The sequence below is a fragment of the Ranitomeya variabilis genome, chromosome 6, assembly GCF_051348905.1.
Source record: "Ranitomeya variabilis isolate aRanVar5 chromosome 6, aRanVar5.hap1, whole genome shotgun sequence".
Taxonomy (NCBI): Eukaryota; Metazoa; Chordata; class Amphibia; order Anura; family Dendrobatidae; genus Ranitomeya; species Ranitomeya variabilis.
This window is the reverse complement of record NC_135237.1, coordinates 65,975,989-65,996,693: the sequence shown is the minus strand read 5'-3', so window position 1 is coordinate 65,996,693 and position 20,705 is coordinate 65,975,989. Positions and strand designations below refer to the sequence as shown.

The 20,705-nt window shown below is 40.8% G+C and overlaps 1 protein-coding gene across 1 annotated transcript; it reads right to left on the bottom strand.

Moving 5' to 3' along the window:
- Nucleotides 1-3,436: 3,436 nt before the first annotated feature.
- On the bottom strand, nucleotides 3,437-17,165 carry MNX1 (motor neuron and pancreas homeobox 1). Its single transcript, XM_077271845.1, has 3 exons — nucleotides 16,609-17,165; nucleotides 13,126-13,286; nucleotides 3,437-4,488 (listed from the first exon to the last, which is right to left on the bottom strand). Exons 1-3 carry the CDS (start codon nucleotides 17,090-17,092, stop codon nucleotides 4,132-4,134), a joined length of 1,002 nt encoding a protein of 333 aa, XP_077127960.1. The 5' UTR covers nucleotides 17,093-17,165; the 3' UTR covers nucleotides 3,437-4,131.
- Between the last annotated feature and the right edge of the window lie 3,540 nt (nucleotides 17,166-20,705).

Below are 20,705 nucleotides of genomic sequence, written 5' to 3'. Positions count from 1 at the left end.
CAAGATCTTGCATGGAGCCCCAGACCAAGGAAGATGGGCAGTCATCTTGTGTTTCTACCATTTTCTAATAATTGTGCCAACAGTTGTCGCCTTCTCAACAAGCTGCTTGCCTATTGTTTTGTAGCCCTTCCCAGCCTTGTGCAGGTCTACAATTTTGTCCCTGCTCTTTGGTCTTGGCCATGGTGGAGAGATTGGAGTGTGATTGATTGTGTGGACAGGTGTCATTTATACAGGTAACAAGTTCAAACAGGTGCAATTAACACAGATAATGAGTGCAGAGTAGGAGGGCTTCTTAAAGGAAAACTAACAGGTTTGTGAGAGCCAGAATTCTTGCTGGTTAGTAGGTGATCAAATACTTATTCCTTGCAATAAAATGCAATGTAAAAATCATACAATGTGATTTTCTATTTTTAAGATTCTGTCTCTCACAGTAGAAGTGTACCTAAAAATAACAGACCTCTCCATTCTTTGTTAGGTTGGAAAACTTGCAAAATCGCCAGTGTATCAAATACTTATTTTCCCCACTGTCTGTTATAAAGTAGACATATGTTTGTTCTGAGACCGAGCATTTCATTTTTGTATTACATCTACTGACTATGGTCAGCCATGCTTTGTCCACTGACAAGAGACTCTTCTTGGTTCCAACTCACCAGACTATTGTTTAGTGCCTTTCTATGGCACTGTATTACTAATATATTATTTTTTAGTAACATTGTTTGTAGGGCAGAAAAACTCTGATTTGACATCTGTCATGCTACAATCATAGGGAAACCAATTAAAAAGAAACTTTGTAACATTATTGGCAAAAATGGTGGTAGAGAAATGGTTTATAGAAGATCGTCGGTGCTGCATGTATCCACACCTTTTCTTTATTCTACCTCCTATCATTTTCTTCTAGCCCCCTGTCATTTTTCTAAAATGTGGAGAGAGGACAGAGGAAAGGACGTATCTTTTGGGCACTGATCCATTTATAAAAGTCAATATGTACAACTACAACTGTAGTAACTAGCAATACTATCTAAAATAGCTGGTTCATATCGATCGCACTGCAAATAAAATTATACTTGTGTCTTTGTCGCATTTGGTCTAATATAACCACAATCAAAAGTAAAAAAATAAACATATCTGGTGAAATACAATAGTGAAAGGTTTTTTATACACAGCTCTGGCAAAAATGAAGAGACCACCACATCAAAACCCTGTCATGGGCAGCCCAATCTCCAGACCTGAACCCCATTGAAAACCTCTGGAATGTAATCAAGAGGATGATGGATAGTCACAAGCCATCAAACAAAGAAGAACTGCTTACATTATTGCGCCAGGAGCAGTGTGAAAGACTGGTGGAAAGCATGCCAAGAAGCATGAAAGCTGTGATTAAAAATCATGGTTATTCCACAAAATATTGATTTCTGAACTCTTCCTCAGTTAAAACATTAGTATTGTTGTTTCTAAATGATTCTGAACTTGTTTTCTTTGCATTATTTGAGGTCTGAAAGCACTGGTTTGTTTTTGTTTGTTTTTTTTATTTTGACCATTTTTCTTTGTCAGAAAAAAATGCTAAATTTATTGCTTAGAAAAATACGGAGACATGTTGTCAGAAGTTTATAGAATAAATGAACAATTTACATTTTACTCAAAAATAAACCTATAAAGAGAAAAATCAGACAAACTGAACATTTTGCAGTGCTCTCTTAATTTTTTGCCAGAGCTGTATGTAATCCGAGAGTGGCATGATGTAGGAGCAGAGAGTTTGGTTCCAGCGATGTGTCACTTGCTGGTCTGAGTGCTGTCATTTGATCCAACAGATTTCTCTGCGCTGATCTAGCAGTGTTCAGAATACTGAGCTGTGTACAACTCGCCCACACCACTGATTGGCAGTTTTCTGTGTCGGCTGTACATTGACAGGTAACTAGTAATCAGTGGTGGTGGCAAATCTGCACAGATGACTAGGAGGCACGAGACCACTAGTCCTGTAGTGATAGATCATATCCTGCTGATAAGACACTGTTTTTATCGAAACAGCAACACAAATCCTAGTAAGTGACACATCAGAAGAATGAGGCTCTCAGACTCGACATCATGCTACCCTCAGATTACATAGCAAACATGCTGACAGATTCACTTTAACAAGGGAATTGAGATTTGGCAAAAAACGTTTGGCATTTTTACACCAGCTTTGCCAACTTTTTAGAAAGTAAGGGAAGCTTAGCGACCAAGCAAAGCCATCAATCATCATAATTTACACCTAAAAAGTGGCATAAATTATTACAGAAACGAACTCCTATCGATGATTGAAGAACACTTCTCACGCTGGTGCACGACAGCTGAAAAAAAGCATTGTACTGTTCATCAAGACTGGTGTACAAAACAGAAACCTAGATTTATTGTTGTATCTCACTTATATAGCACCATTAATTCCACATTCCCTATCAGTATGTCTTTGGGTGTGGGAGGAAACCCATGCAAACACGGGGAGAACACATAAACTCCTTGCAGATGTTGTCCTTGGTGGGATTTGAACCCAGGACCCCAGCGTTGCAAAGCAACAGTGCTAACCACTGAGCCACCTAGATAGATTAGATCAGATGGACGGACGTGGAATAGATAGATAGATAATACATATGATAGATAGATAGATAGATAGATAGATAGATAGATAGATAGATAGATAGATAGATAGATAAGAGATGGATAGATAATATAAAGACAAGTCTAGGAAAATAATTCTCATATAAAACAAATTTATTTTACACACCATCATTACGATGGAGAAAGCTAAATAATAATTTAGCATGCATAAGTAGAGGTATCTTTTCTTTTATAAATACAATATACAAAAATACAGTATATAGTCCCAGTATCTCCAGCAGGTTTACCATTCAGAAAGTAAACATATACATAGAATAAACACAAGTGGTCATGACATAGAGAATCCATGTCCCATTATCACCTCTCTCCTCAGTCTATTCATACTTAAAGGGGTTTTCACGCCAACATTTTAATCAAAAAATCTTGGAATAATAATAATTTGCACTATTGGATGTGTTTAAAAATAATGTTCCTGTGCTGAGATAATCTTATACATGTGCCCCTGCTGTGTACTGTGTAATGGCAGTGACTGACCGTACAGGGACATGATCTAATCATACCACAGCTCCTGGGCAGGGGAGGAAGCAAAATACTATACAGATATTACAGCATGGGACAACAGCTGATTCTTTCTGTGAGGTAAAACAGGCTTTTAAATAGGCAGTGAAATGTTTTTACTTCCAGAAACCAGCAGATGTGATCCCATATTGTCCTGTCTGTATATTCTCTTTTGCTTCCTCCCCTGCCCAGGAGCTGTGGTATGTTCAGACCTTGTCCCTGTACAGTCAGACACAGCCATTACACAGTACACAGCAGGGGCACATGTTTAAGATTATCTCAGCACAGGAACATTTTTTTAACACAACCAATTATGGAAATTATTTCATTCCAAAATCTATTGATTAAAATGTTCTTTATTTGTGGGACAACTCTTTTAAGCTCCCCATGCACTTAAGATAGCTGTTGACCCAAACGATGGATCGGCTGATTGTTCGGCCAGCATATATCTTGGCCGTCTTTCCAATGCACAGGGGAGTGGAGAGTTTTCTTTATGAGAGAGCTGCTGTCAGACATCTTTGGAGGCGGTTTATCCCTAGAGAACAAAAGGATCAGTAGTCCAAAAATGGACATGGCGGATCCCTAACTCCACCGACAATTATCTGACTAGGACCCCCATACACATTAGACTGTCAGCTGAATCCATCAGTATGGGTGGGTTTAGCCGACATTAGTCTAATGTGTATGGGGGGCCTTTAAAATCCCTACCTAGAATGGAAATGGAACAGTGTTGTCCTTCACATTCACTGAAGAGCTCACTGAGCATCATCGGTAAGATACGACAATGGATGAACTTGACCAGAGGGAGAGGAGCAAGCCTCATTGTGGATAAAATTACATTTTCTTATCAATATATCTCCTTGTCTTTGATAATCCTAGTAAGGGAGAGGATGGCTCCCATTTATAACACTGTGGCCATAAGCCTTCTGAGTCCATGATAACACTTAAAGGTGTTCTCCAGAAATTTTGTATAGGAATACAGTCTCAGTGCAGCTGACTGTTCTGCTGATGACTATTCTCCTCCTCTTCAGATGTACAGTCAGATGAATGGTGGTAGAAGTGCTTGTCATCTCTATGATCCTCATCCTCCTCATCTTCCCGGTCCTCCTCCTCTTCCTCACTGTCTGTATAGTCTCTAGGTAGGCGACTGCCTGCTTTCAGTGGCTCCCCTCTTGGATGTAGGTGGTATTTGGAGGACTTGTCTTCCTGATTGTCCTCTGAACATTTCTCCTCACAGCTGCCCTTGCTTGCTCTCTGTTTTTCTGCATCTTGGACGGCCTGTTCCTTGGCTTTCTTGCTTCTCTTCCATTTCATACGCCTGTTCTGGAACCAGATTTTTACCTATTGGAAAAATATTTTAGAAAAATGTTTAGTCATCAGGAAAAATGGAGCCTTACAGAAGCATGAAACATAAAGTGCAGGTCATAAAATAATTGCACTTTGCTGGAAATATATATTTAAATTTTTTTTTTTGTTTATCCTTTTGCATCAGACCTCTCTTTTTTTTTTCTTTTAAAATGGTGTGTCAGGCTAACCACAGCTTGACAAACCTAATACACAAAATAGAAGAATGGGATCAACATATTAAAAGGCGATTCTACAACCAGTGGTAAATGAAATCGTCATTCCAGAAAGTTCTTAAAACAAAATATCTATTTATCCCGATGTCAAGAAAGTGCAGCGTTTTCAGCTCTACCATAGCACTAGAGAACAGATGAAACATTACATTTTCGGGATAAAAAAAAATGTCTTGTTTTTGGAACTTGCTTTAGTGCTACTTTCATCTACTAATTTTCTATAATGGTACCCAACAAACTGTCTTAGGCCTCTTTCAGATGTCCACGTTGCAAATACGTGTTCTATCCGTGTCCCGAGCTGCCACCTCACCACCAACCGAGCTGCCGCCTCACCACCACCCGAGCTGCCGCGTCACCACCACCAGAGCTGTCGTTTCACCACCACCAGAGCTGCTGCCTCACCACCACCAGAGCTGCTGCCTCACCACCACCAGAGCTGTCGCCTCACCACCACCCAAGCTGCCCCGTCACCACCACCAGAGCTGTCGCTTCACCACCACCAGAGCTGTCGTTTCACCACCACCAGAGCTGCTGCCTCACCACCACCAGAGCTGCTGCCTCACCACCACCAGAGCTGCCGCCTCACCACCACCAGAGCTGCCGCCTCACCACCACCAGAGCTGTCGCCTCACCACCACCAGAGCTGCCGCGTCACCACCACAAGAGCTGCCGCCTCACCACCATCCAAGCTGCCGCATCACCACCACCCGAGCTGCCGCGTCACCACCACCAGAGCTGTCGTTTCACCACCACCAGAGCTGCTGCCTCACCACCACCAGAGCTGTTGCCTCACCACCACCCAAGCTGCCCCGTCACCACCACCAGAGCTGTCGCTTCACCACCACCAGAGCTGTCGTTTCACCACCACCAGAGCTGCCGCCTCACCACCACCAGAGCTGTCGCCTCACCACCACCAGAGCTGCCGCGTCACCACCACAAGAGCTGCCGCCTCACCACCATCCGAGCTGCCGTCTCACCATCACCTGAGCTGCCGCCTCACCACCACCAGAGCTGTCGCTTCACCACCACCAGAGCTGCTGCCTCACCACCACCAGAGCTGTCGCTTCACCACCACCAGAGCTGCTGCCTCACCACCACCCAAGCTGCCGCGTCACCACCACCAGAGCTGTCGCTTCACCACTACCCGAGCTGCCGCCTCACCATCACCCGAGCTGCCGCCTCACCACCACCAGAGCTGTCGCTTCACCACCACCAGAGCTGCTGCCTCACCACCACCAGAGCTGTCGCTTCACCACCACCAGAGCTGCTGCCTCACCACTGCCAGAGCTACAGCACCCCCGACCTTCTGTCTCTTCCTCATTATCCCATAGAATGTAAGTCCGCAAGGACAGGGTCCTCTCCCCTCTGTACCAGTCTGGCACTGTAAATTTGTTTACTGTAAATGTTATCTATAACCCTGTATGTAACCCCTTTCTCATGTAAAGCACCATGGAATTAATGGTGCTATATAAATAAATAATAATAATAATTTATAGAACACATACCCATTTTAGTCTTTAGGGCTATTCACATGTCTGTGTTTTTTCGCAAACCATGTGTCCGTGTAAGGCTACTTTCACACATCAGGATTTTGCCATCAGGCTGAATCCGGCTACTTTTGAAAAAAAACAGATCCGTTGCAAATTGTGAAAAACTGATGCGACGAATCAGTTTTTTTGCCGGAGCCAACTAGCTGATATCCGGGCACTAGCTGGTCCGTGGAGAGAGAGAGAGAGAGAGAAAGAGAGAGAGACCAACTCCAGAATTGAAAATGCTGCTATGGGGCATGCTCAATTGAAAAAAAACGGAATTGGTTGCTGGATTCATCATTTCATGGATCCGGCACCATAGGCTTGCATTGTAGCAAACTCCGGATGCCACCGGAGTCGTCTATGTCCATTTTTTCAACGGACAAAAAAAAAACGTTACTATGTCCATTTTCTCCGGCCGCTGGAAAACACATTTTCAACGGATCCGGCGAAAAATGGATGAAACGTGAGGTAATCTGTCACAATCCGGCGCTAATACAAGTCTATGAGACAAAAACAGATTCGGCGGGAACTTTTGGCAGATCCGTTTTTTTTTCAAAATTCGCCGGATTAAGCCTGATGGCAAAAAACTTATGTGTGAAAGTAGCCTTAAACTGATGAAGACATGTCCAATTTTTTACCAGCATCATGGATGAAAAGTACCAAAGTAGAAAAAGTGTCAAAGTATCCCAGAAGACTTTCAGGGTGGACAGTCTGTGGTCTGGTGTGGTGCATGGAGTATACACTGTGTTCCAAATTATTATGCAAATAATATTTCCTCATATTTTCTCTAAATTACCTATCTGAATTGCAGTCATTGTTATTTTCCAGTCATCTACTATTCTAGTATAATTGCAATGTTTTGGAACAAACTGCCTATGAAAACAGTATCTTTTTTTAAAAAAAATAAACACTCAAAATGCATGTTCCAAATTATTATGCACAGCAGAGTTTTCAACCTTTTTTATTTTATTTTGAACAAACAAATGGTCAATTGTGAAGTTATAAGCATTATCAGCTTATTACAAATTGAAATCAAACAGTTTTCAAGTGAAAACTTTATTCTAGGTGATGTTACATTTGCACATAGGACCCCTTGTTGGAAAGAAGCTTCTGAACTCTCTCGTCCATTGAATTTGTAAGTTTTTGGATGGTTTCTGCTTCAGTTGTTTTGCATGTGGACAGAATACCCTCCCAGAGCTGTTGCTTAGATGTGAACTGCCTCCCGCCATCATAGACACTCCTTTTGATGATGCTCCAGAGGTTCTCAATGGAGTTGAGGTCAGGGGAAGATGGTGGCCACACCATAAGTTTGTCCTCTTTTATGCCCATAGCAGCCAGAGATGCAGATGTGTTTTTTGCAGCATGAGACGGTGCATTATCATGCATGAAAATGATCTTGCTGCGGAAAGCACGGTTCTTCCTCTTGAACCATGGCAGGAAGTGTTGTTTTAGAAACTCCACATAGATTATGGAGTTCATCTTTACCCCTTCAGGGATCATAAAGGGGCCGACACTCTCTCTCCCCATGATTCCAGCCCAAAACATTACTCCACCTCCTCCTTGTTGGCGCCTTAGCCGTGTTTTCATGGGGTGTCCATCAACCAGCCATCCTCCACTCCATCCATCTGGACCATCGAGCGTTGCACCGCACTCATCAGTGAACAAAACAGTTTGGAAGTCAGTCTTCATGTATCGTTTGGCCCACTGGAGCCATTTCTGCTTGTGTGCAGTGGATAGAGGTGGTGGACAGGATGGCTTACGCACAGCTGCAAACCTCTGAAGGACCCTGCATCTTGTTGTTCTGGGGACGTTGGAGGCACCAGCAGCTTCAAAAACTTGTCTGCTGCTATGACAAGGCATTTTTGCAGCTGCTCTTTTAACCTTACGCAATTGCCTGTTGGAAAGAGTCCTCAATTTTTCCTTATCAGCACGCACACGTGTGTGCTGGGAATCAGCTACATACTTCTTGATTGTGCGATGATCACGATGAAGTGTCTTGGCAATGTTGATTGTAGTCAGGCCTTGACCTAAATACTCCACAATTTGTTGCTTCTCAGCAGCCGACACATCTTTTTTCTTTCCCATTTTGGCCAAAAATGTAGGCTGCTTAATAATGTGGAACAGCCTTCTTAAGTAGTCTTGCCTTTATTTGGACACACCGGCCAAACTAATGTGCACAGGTCTCTGCAATTGCTTTCAGTGATATAAAGAGCCCTGACACACATCACCATCAATGAGTTTAAATGACAAACAAAAAAATTCTAACCTTATCACTCCTAAACTCTTTGTGCATAATAATTTGGAACACAGTGTATACTGGTCTGCTGGTCTGGCTTCCAGGTCAATAGCTCAATGGTCCAAAAAGGGATATTCTCCAGCACCAAAGGAAGGTAGGTAAAAGTTAGCCTGTAATCATAAATGATAATAAATAAATATATATATATATATATATATATATATATATATACTGTATATAAACAGTATACATATATATACTATATATATATATATTTATTATTATTGTATGTGCACATTCTCCCAATGTTTTTAATCCTATATGATTAAAGGTTAAGTTTTAACGTCTTAGCTTTGATGCTGGAGAACATCCCCTTTTGGACCATTGACTGGATGGATGAAAACTACCAATATAAGTATATGGGTCTGTAAAAATGACGGACAGTACATGGATGACATGTGTCTTTACTCCGTGATTAACATTGCAAAGGATAGGAGAAGCTTGGAAATGTCTTTATGTCCATACATGAAAAGAATGGATGAAACGTTGACCATACTCGGATCCAAGACTCTAATGACACTTGGACCATTTTCTTTTGCATATGGGAAAAACACTCTCATCAGAACTCGGGCTTGGGTGGAATTTTCTGGCACAAAGACAACCTAAAAGTACCCAAATCTGGTAAGAGCCACTTAATAAGTCTGTCACACCTTCTTCCAGCAAGCCTTAAAGACTAGCAAACAAACCTGATAAATCTCCTCCAAAATGCATGAATACATTCTTGACCTCAAGTCTATTATTTTCACACCACGACCATTTTTAGGCAGAACCTGAAATGTTATTTTCCAATGTTGATCATATTTTAGGTTAAACCAATTCATGGCTGAATACAGGAGAGTAACATTATCAGGTGTGAGGCCGGGAAAACATTTGGCAATGGCTGCAGTGACTACAGAGCCTCAACCTTCAGGGCTTGGATTGTGTCCTTCTGTACTGAATGGTGTGTCATTCCCTACACCATTACATACATGTTATTTTAGTTTGGGGTAATAAACTATGAGAATATTTCCCCTGGGATGATACCTGTGATATTAAAATGAATAAATCCTACAATAAGGAAGATATTTGGAAGCCAATATCCCAGGAAATATTATAACAAGCAATATAGCTATTGTAACCAAAACTGAGATGTTACCTAGAAAATAAAAGATTGTGAATATTAAACATTGGAAGAAAAAAAATAGAATTTATTAATATGTCTAGGTTTTAGAAATAGAGAAAAATTGTATGAGAAATAGTGTCAGCTCTTACATAATAATATCATATAGTGTAATAATAATTTGGTGCTAGAGATGGGGCACACGGTAGGCTGAGTGCACAGTTTTACTGTCTCAGTAGATAACGTCATCGAGATTGGATTTTCCAATCAGGATTAAAAAATATTTTTCCTGCTTCCCTATATATTCTGCAGATAAGCTCTCACATTGTCCTCACTGCCATCAGTTCTACATCAGACACAGACATTTTTGTGGAAAAGAAGCCTAATGACCTATGAATAAGGTCAGGCAGAGGTGGACATGCAACCTGGGGCCCAAGAGATAAGGGGGCCCACTTACCCCAAAGCAGATGGAATTGTGTATTATGGATAGCTACTGGACTGCAAAGGGCCCATACATTGTTCCTGCACAGGGGCCCTCCTCTGCCTGTGCCTGCCCCTGTGGCCAGGAGTAGGACAAGCTATCTGGGTAACAAAAGCAGGAGTTTATTTGTATGGCATTTCCATAAAAACCCATAAATATCTGATACCTGTGTGTTCCTGACCCCTGCCTCTCCTATCACCTCCTGTGCATCACTCTCCATTCACTTCTATGGGAGTGTCAAACATTGAATAGATATCCACATATGCAGCTACGTCACCATTCACATTGTAAAGAGCCGCATCTAACAGACATTTATGCCATACATGGCACTTTGTAGCATTTGCCTTTAAATGGAACTAAAGTTCAGGTAACTGTCCAGTTTCTAAATACCCCGATCAAAGCAAAACTGTTTTTTTTTTGCCCCCAGCCCTTTGGCACCCAGCTACTAAGACCCCTGCCTTTCCATCCCCTCTTAGCTACACAGATGTATATATAATAGTCACATATTACAGAGGTATCATCAGGCGCTAACACTGCTGTTAATGCTTTTCTTTAAAGGCAGAGGTCAAGAGTTGGAAGTATTTCAGTAAGGCATTGCTAATGTAACTAAACTTGATTTTTTTCCCTAAGGGTCACACATATTTTGATTTATGGTCATTTCCTCCCCTTACAGCACACAATGATCTGCATGCATATGTCCATATCAAATATATTCAATAAGTTTCAGTGTTACATTTTGGCTGCATTACCAAAAAAAAAAAAAAATCCTGACTACAACAACAAAGCAAAACATTTCATAAACATAAGATAACAAACCCTGAATTTGCAGGTAGCAATATTTCAGGAAGATTGACAAGTGTTTATTTTTTATAGTACAATAATCATATAAAAAAGTGTACTGTTACCTTTCACTATGGCAATAATTATTAAGTATGTCCTGTCAAACAGCAGTATTCTCTTTGTGTAAAGAATGTTACTATTATTGGTAAACAAACAGATCATATCGGTTTTTGTCCTGACCAGTAATTACTGATTTGGTCTCTAAGCTGATGGACTTCATTTATCCTTGAATTCACCCATCATCCATTCACCAGGCAGCCGCCCCTTAGACATACATCTATTCTTTTACATAAGGTTCTGGACTAGAGGATGAAACACCAGGTTTAGTCCCTTCCTCCTATATTCTGTATATATAACATAGATCTCCTAATCTGACCTGGCGGCTTCTGTCCTCACAAAGTGTGCTGATACAACCCATACAATAACTATATATCTCATACATCTCCCCCTAATATAAACTGGAAGCTCAGATTAGATTATGAGACAATACTACAGGATATTCAGTCAAATGCTAACATTGGCACAGGATTGTAACAATGTCACAATTATAATTATTTATTAAAATCCCAAGCGATAGGGGGCACTGTTCTCATAACCTTCCCTATGTGACATTATAGTACCATTATTTGCACATCTGTGTGGATGATCTATGGATAATGCTATCTTGCTAATTTATATTATTTTACTGTTATCAAGATCACTTTAATTACTACATATAGTTATCTATCCACAGTATCTATTCTATCTATCTATCTATCTATCTATCTATCTATCTATCTATCTATCCCATATCTATCTATCACCTCCATCTATCTTAAACATTGACAATTACATCATATCACGCCCTCATATTTGCAATATAATAATTATAATTGGACTGCTATTCATCTAAGCAGCAAATATACAATGTCCTGTGCAGTTTATATTTTAATCCTCGATACTGCAGCTATTAGTCTAAGCAATCAAATACTACAGTAAATGTGCAAAAGAGTAATTATTGTAGGTTCACCACAAAAGCTCACACTCTACAGCACAAAGGCCATGAGATTATAGAATCTGATCCCATCATGCATCAATTACAATACAGTGCAATGCAATGTAGTCAGAAGAGGAGGTGGGGATTCTCAGCCAATAAATAATCATGAATAATAACAATAATAATAATAATAAATGTTAATTTACAATAGTACAAAAAAGAGAAAAACATAATAATGAGGTGTCAGTTATAATGTATCAAATTACTTTGATCAAATACCTTTAAGGGTTTGGCAAAACTCTGGTACTACTTAATCATGAGTGGTGTGTGCCAAGAGAGATAACAGGGATCCAAGTATTACATGCAAAACCACAGAACAACTTGTAGCAATCAGTGACATCCATGGCAATAAGGAAACATTATTTACTATAACTGAACTGAGATAGATAGATAGATAGATAGACAGATAGAGATAGATAGATAGATAGATAGATAGATAGATAGATAATATATATGAGATAGATATAAATGGGATAGATAGATAGATGGATAGATAAATAATAGATAGATGGATAGATAAATAGATAATATATGAGATAGAAATGGGATAGGATGGCTAGATAAATAATAGATAGATGGATAGATAGATAAATAGATAGATAATAGATATATATGAGATAGAAATGGGATAGATAGATAGATAGATAGATAGATAGATAGATAGATAGATAGATAGATAGATAGATAGATAGATAATAGAGAGAGATAGAGAGAGAGAGAGAGAGAGAGAGAGAGAGATGTGTGCTCCAATAAATTTGCAGATATAATGTAAATGAATTCACAGATAAATATTATAGAGGTATGTAAGAGATAACAGAGAGAGATTAAATATATAATGGATATATAGATGACAAATCATAGATAGATAATAGATAGATGCAATTTATGAATAATAGTTGATCTCTCAATAAACTCAGTTTCCTTAGCCTAAACCACACAATACTGCAAAGTACAGAAAAGCAGCATTATTCTAGCACACAGTATAGTATAGTCCAAATCTGTGGAGCTAAAAGTCCCAGCATGTCCTAATGATACAGCTAGAACTCAGGCTATATGAAGAGTAACAGAAGGGGCACATGTGACATTGGGGCACAGGAGCATGGCATCACACGTGTACCTGGGTCTCTGTGAGCATCAGGGATGTGGCCACTTCAAACCGTTTGGGTCTGGAGAGATATTTATTCAGCTTGAACTGATGCTCCAGCTCCAGCAGTTGTTGGCTGGTGAACGCCGTCCGGGGTCTCCTGCATTTCCCCAGCAGATTGGACTGAGCCTGGGCTGCAAACACAGGGAAGAAAGCAAAATATACCTCTATATCAGCATAGTAATGTTTCATAACAATACTGCCAGTAGTAACATTCATAAAAAGGAAGCTTAATATGTGTGTTTACATCAGCGCGATCAAATACAGATAATACTGCTAGTAAATATTACATAAAGAGATAAAAGCGAAATAAAAGTCCATGTATACATTACACCAACAGAATAATAGAACTAACGTTCAGAATAATTACATGGAGCAAATCTAGTAATCAATGATAATGTGCATAGTCTCCTCTACATTCTGCCCCTATGTTCTCCCCCATCCTCTCTCTTGTTACAATTTCTTTACAGAAATCTTATTATTCCCAATCCTGTGCTTCTGTCTCTTTTCTTTCATTAATATTATGATTCCATTATCGCTTACTTCTCTGGTTCTAGCTCTGATATTATGTTATTCTTATTCTAATTATCAACATTATAATTTCTCTAGATAAGTATCCTATCTGAATGTCTGTGTTCATGTCTTTTTCTATTGAACTTCTCTACAGAAACACTGTGCATTCGCAATCTCTTAATAAACATATGCATTATTATTTATTATTATTATTAAATATTAACCATTAATATTCATAATAATACTTTTCATAACACTTTATTTTTTCGATTATTTATCTTTCTATATTCTCTGTTCTCTTTCCTTCTCACTTTCTCATTCTTTGTCAACTTTATGTTGGGGATTTTCACCACTTGTGTTTACATTTTACTATTATAATTTTTATTATTATTAATGCCTATTATTATTATTATCATCATAATAGTATAATCTATATTCTCAGTCTATCACTATTTTTTAACTGAAGTCTTTCTCCTCTTCTTGATTATAAATTATTCCCACTTTCTCTAGTTTCCTCTTTTTTTTTCTTTTATCTCTATCTTTTCTCATTGGTTTCTTCCCTCCTTTCGCTCTTCTTCCTCTCTTTATATCACATTGTCTGTTTCTCCCTCTTCTCTGGCTCTTTGTATATATATTTCTGCATTCTCCCCTTTTCCTCTGTACATTATCGCCTCTCTCACTTTTGCATTCCCTTTGTCTCTCCCAATAATTTGTGCCCCTTCTAGATCATAGCTCTTCGTGGCAATGCCGCCTCCATTGTATAATCTATGAAATCTATTATAATCCTGGCGCAGTTCTGCAGCCATAAGACACCTGGTGTCACTTTAATAGGAAATAATATTCCCATAGAGCTGCGCTTTAATTTAAGGAGTTGAGATCACAATGGAATATATATCATGTTCTCAGCACAGGAAGATGATGATGATGATGATGGCTTGCTGGAATCTGTCTCAGGGCCATTACAGAACATGAAAGGGAAGGATGAAATGGAGCAGTGATTAGTAATCAGCCTGATAAGTGGCATTGCGCCTTGTTCCAGCGTGTAATTCCTGCTATCTGAGAAATCAGCACTCCTTTACTTGCGAGCCTTGGAGCTTAATCCACACTATAGCCTGCAGCCACCAGTGCAAATAACCGAGACATCACCAATGGCATCACTAGATCACTACGAGATCTACAGGACCCACAACATGGAGAAACTTTGGGAATCGTGGTAACACAGTATTATGCAAAAATAAGATGAAGAAAGAAAAAAAGAAAGAAAGATAAAGAAAAAGAAAAAAAGAGAAAGAAAGATAAAAAGAAAGAAGTAGGAAGAAATAAAGATTGCTGCAGAGAAAAGGGTTAATGTCAATGATCACTCTACGTCTTATATAATTGTAACAAATGTTACATTATGTCTGTGGCACTTATCTATTTCTCTATTTTTATACAATACATACAAGAATACACAGTTCATAATGGCAATGATCTCTGAGGAGGATAATTAATGTATAATTTGCTAAATTCCTTAGTGCAATAAGACAGCAGCCCCCCATGTCTGCCAATATATAGTAGGATTAGAGAGTACAGAACTAACTAGTTATGTGGGGAATCGCCAACGATAGAGGAATATGCCAGAATTATTTTTTTTGTGCAGGCAAGCGAAAACAAATATTATTTCTTTCTATGTCTATCTATCTTTCCCATTATCTATCTATCTATGCATCTGTCATCAATGTACCTATTGTATCTGTGAATATGTGCCTATTATCTATCTATATGTTTGTCTACCTATGTATCTATCTATGTATGTATCTATCTATGATCTATGTACCTATTGTATCTGTGAATATGTGCCTATTATCTGTCTATATGTTTGTCTACCTATGTATCTATCTATGTATGTATCTATCTATGATCTATGTGTCTATTGTATCTGTGAATATGTGCCTATTATCTATCTGTTTCCTCCTGTATAATATAGGTAGAATACACTGCATCATGGTGGTGATAATTGTAGGTGCTGGAGAGCCTTTATCTACATTGGTGAGAGAAGAGGAAGCGGCTATGGCCGTGTGGCAATATTATTACCCCAGGGAGGAATCTCATCACAGGGGACGGGAGGGATCTGGGATCCTCTGTGCGGGGACAGAACCTCTCACCGTGTCCATATACAAATATTATCATCCCCAGATTTGTGAGCTCAGGCTGCTGCTACATTATAGTCACATTATATACAGTATTAACATCTCCCCAAGATCTGTAGATGCTGCATTGTTTCACCTTATATAGCTTGTGCTGCGCTATATATATATATATATATATATATATATATATATATATATATATATATATATATATATATATATATATACATACAATGGCCCTCTCAGGATATGATACATGCAACAGGGCAGAAAATACTAAATAACAAAGACTAATTGATTGAAAAACAAATAAACCTGAATGGTAAGTGACAATATAAATAATACAAAGGGAATATCAGTATTTAAGGATCTTCTACATAGGTATATATAGATGTACATTATGTTACATGGCAATCATCACTGTCTGGCGCTCTATCATATGTGTCTATTATCTATAGCTATATATCTATTATATGTATCCATCATATCTGTCTATCTATCCATATCTATCTATCTATCTATCTATCTATCTATCTGTCTGTCTGTCTGTCTATCTATCTATCTATCTATCTATCTATCTATCTATCTATCTAATATCTATCTATCTCATATCTATCTATCTATCTATCTATTATCTATGTATCTATCTATCTATCCCATCTCTCTCTCTCTCTCTCTGTCCACTCTGAATTCTTCCTCCCCCCCCCGGCCTTTGCCTGGACCCCCGCGTGTGGTAACTCTTTCGGTGCCGTCTATCCCACCGCAGACCCCATCACTGGCTTTGGCAGATTTTGTAGTAACTGTAAGTACTCACAGTTGAAGTCTGCCATCTTGGGCAGCATCATGCCGGCAGTGGAGGCTCTCAGCCACTGGTCCAGCTGAAAAGTGCCAGCGCTGATCTTGATGGGGTCCATAGCGTGGTGGGCATGGTGGGCGCCCTGTAGGTGGCTGGAGTAGGGGTAGGGCAGTGCCGGGTGCTGTCCGACCGCCAGAGCCGCCGCAGAGTAGCCGTACACCGGGTGACCATAGAGAGCCTGGTGCTGGATGCCCCCCGGGGGATGGATGCCCATCATGGTGCCCGGGTGCTGGTGGCTGCTGAGGAAGCCGGGTTTGGGAAGTAGTCCGCACGTCCGAGGGGGTGATGGGCTCTCCGTCCTCAGGTCCGGGTGCTCAGACGGAGGACTGCTGGACAGAGAGGAGGTGGACAGGGACGTGACCAGGGACAGCGGGGACGTCTGCGGCTTAGGGGGGTCTATGGCCAGCAGGGCGTCTATCCGGAAGTTCTTGGACTTCTCCATGGATCCTCCGGGACGGGACCGCAGAGAAGAGCAAATTCCTGGAGCACGAGCAGCAGACAAGTCCCGGGCGGCAGAGGAGGAGCAGAGGCGGCAGCAGGTGCAGAGCAGCCGGGCAGGTACGGAGCAGCCGGGCAGGTACGGAGCAGCCGGGCAGGGACAGAGCAGAGGCGGCAGCGCGTCCACCAGTCCCGGGACACTGTCACTTGAAGGCCCAGCTGTCCTGTCTATTGGCCATCTGGGCTCCAGCCTGTGATTGGTGAAAAATTCTGGTAGGCGGGGCCAGAGTCCAGCTCCTGTCAATGAATGAGGTTACTGTAGCTCACAATAAAGGCGGCTCCACCGTAACCCCGCCCACCTGCACTCCGCCAATCACAGAGTGTTCTGCACAGTGTGCAGAACATCACCACAATGTATAGGCATCTATATACAGTACATATGTGCACTATATATATATATATATATATATATATATATATATATATATATATATATATATATATATATATATATATATATACATACAGGGTCGGGCTGGGGTGTCTGGGGCCCACCAGGGGAATGGACTCTAGGGGCCCACCCTACAGCTATATGCAAACATCTGTCATTATAGTGGAGCATCAGCTGTAAAACACAGGCGGCTGCTGCACATCTACTGTGCGCCCCAGTAACTGGGATGTATAATTACGGTAATTTACATTAATGGGGTTCTTGGTTAAAACAAGTTATCACCGATACATGGGCTCCACAGGATAGGTGATCGCTTAGGTCCGACCATTAGAAACTGCTCCGATCGGAAGAATGGGGAAGTTTTATCCCTGACAGGACACTTTCATCACTATTTTAAAATGCAGCAGCAGGTGGGATGTCTGACCGCAGCGCCATTCATTCTCTTTGGGGCTTCCAGAAAAAAACAAGTGCAGCCACAGAGTGAATGAATGGATCAGTGATCTAGTCGGACATGCCACTCCAGTCTAATGGGGATAATAAGTTCCAAGCAGTCAGACCCCCACCAATCAATACGTTATCACTAATTCTGTGGAGAGGTGATTACTTTTTTCCACAGGAAACCCCCTGTAAGTGCTTCTCTGCTGCTGTGTACAAAGCAGTAAAACTCTAATGGAAATATAGAATCTTCTCCTAATTAATATCAGAGAGCACAAATGACCGCCATACACAACACAATCCACTATACCAAGACCAATATTACCACATACAGGAAGAAATACCACGACACCATGACCAGACCACATAGTGACCGAATAATAATAACTACATACAAGGGACAAATACCGCCACACCATGAACAGATCACATATTACCACCACATAGTGACCGAATAATATGACATATTAGGGCCGCACGGTTCAGAGGTTAGCACTGCAGCCTTGCAGCGCTGGGGTTCTGGGTTCAAATCCCACCAAGGACAACATCTGCAATGAGTTTGTATGTTCTCTCCGTGTTTGCGTGAGTTTCCTCCAGGTTCTCTGGTTTCCTCCCACATTTACAAAGACATACTGCTAAGGAATCTACATTGTGAGCCCCATCGGGGACAGTGGCAATAATGTCTGTAAAGGGCTGTGAAATTAACAGCGCTATATAAATGACTAAAAATAAATATTACCAGCATATAGGGACCACATGATACCACATACAAGGAGAAATACTGCCACTCCGTGACCAGACCACAAATTACCAACACATAGTGCCCGAATACTACAATATTGATTATGAATACAAACCACATTACTAACAACACTGTTATTACCACCAGTGACAATGTACACAGTACCTCTGTATATAGTGTCAGTGTACAGGTAATACAGTGATCGCCAGTGACATTATACACAGGAGCTCTGTATATAGCATCAGTGTACAGGTAATACAGTGATCACCAGTGACATTATACACAGGAGCTCTATATATAGTGTCAGTGTACAGGTAATACAGTGATCACCAGTGACATTATACACAGGTGCTCTGTATATAGTGTCAGTGCATAGGTAATACAGGGATCACCAGTGACATTATACACAGGAGTTCTGTATATAGTGTCAGAGTACAGGTAATACAGTGACCACTAGTGACATTATACACAGGAGCTCTGTATATAGTGTCTGTGTACAGGTAATACAGTGACCACCAGTGACATTATACACAGCAGCTCTGTATATAGTGTCAGTGTACAGGTAATACAGTGACCACTAGTGACATTATACACAGGAGCTCTGTATATAGTGTCTGTGTACAGGTAATACAGTGACCACCAGTGACATTATACACAGCAGCTCTGTATATAGTGTCAGTGTACAGGTAATACAGTGACCACCAGTGACATTACACACAGGAGCTCTGTATATAGTGTCAGTGTACACATAATACAGTGATCACCAGTGACATTATACAAAGGAGCTCTGTACACAGTATATAGTGTAAGTGTACAAGCAACACACTGACTCACCAGTGACATCTGTAGTTGAGGTATGTTTTCTTCATCCAGTGCAGACCGCCATTACTTCTTCCAGCAAAGACTCGTGTCTGCAGAAAATAACACAGTTAGCTATAGTTGATCGCTTCCAGAGCACATTCCCCACCATTTTCCTCGACTTCTATACTATGTCAGATGAATAAAAAAAAGATATAGTGCCACCCTGCTCAGTAGCAGGACCCTTTTGTTCTCTCCATGGAAGACAGTAAGATCAAAAGTAAATTACAGCAGTAATAATGTCCCCTGATTGGCCCCTACAGCAATTATGTCCCCATTTGCCACCATAAACAAAGAATGTATGTTCCTCATCCTGACCTCAATACAGTAATTATGTCAGCCCTTTATTTAATAAGGTGCCAGATCCTTGGCCCCTTTATTTAATGTCTCCATCTTAGACCCCAATGTCCACCTTAATAAGGTCCCTATCCTGGGCCCCTTCCAGTACTAATGTCCTCATCCTGGGCCTCTTTATTTAATGTACCCTCCCTGGGCCCCTATGTCCGTCCCTATGGCCACTACCTTGCCCAACTACAGAGGGGGGATTCTTCTCACCTTCTTGCGCTCGCCAGCATCCTCTTGTGGCTTCATATTCGGCGGGGTCATTACAATGGCTGCCAACTGCAGCTGTGACAGGGCACTCTGCTCTGTGACAGGCTGCGCGCTGACGTCACATAGCAGTAACATTGAAAGGCCGTCGGCCTATCAAAGGCTGCAGGAGTCATTTAACAAAACTGCTATGTGACTTCAACACATGGCCTGTCACAGAGCAGAGTGCCCAGTCACAGCTGCAGACGGCATTCATCTTGATGTGCGTTGTCGCCAGGGTCGGCTCCAGGTTTTCATGGGCCTCGGGCGAAAGAGTTTCAGTGGGCCCCCTTAACACATGCCACGATTCCTGGTGCACAAATAAAAAAACAGATATAGTTCAATATATAGGCACCACACAGTGCGCCATACAGTATTATGGTCAACACATAGTGCTCCATACAGTATTACGGGCACCTCATAGTCCTCCATACAGTATTATGGTCAACCACATAGTCCTCCATACAGAATTATGGGCACCTCATAGTCCGCCATACAGTATTATGGTCAACACATAGTGCTCCATACAGTATTATGGGCACC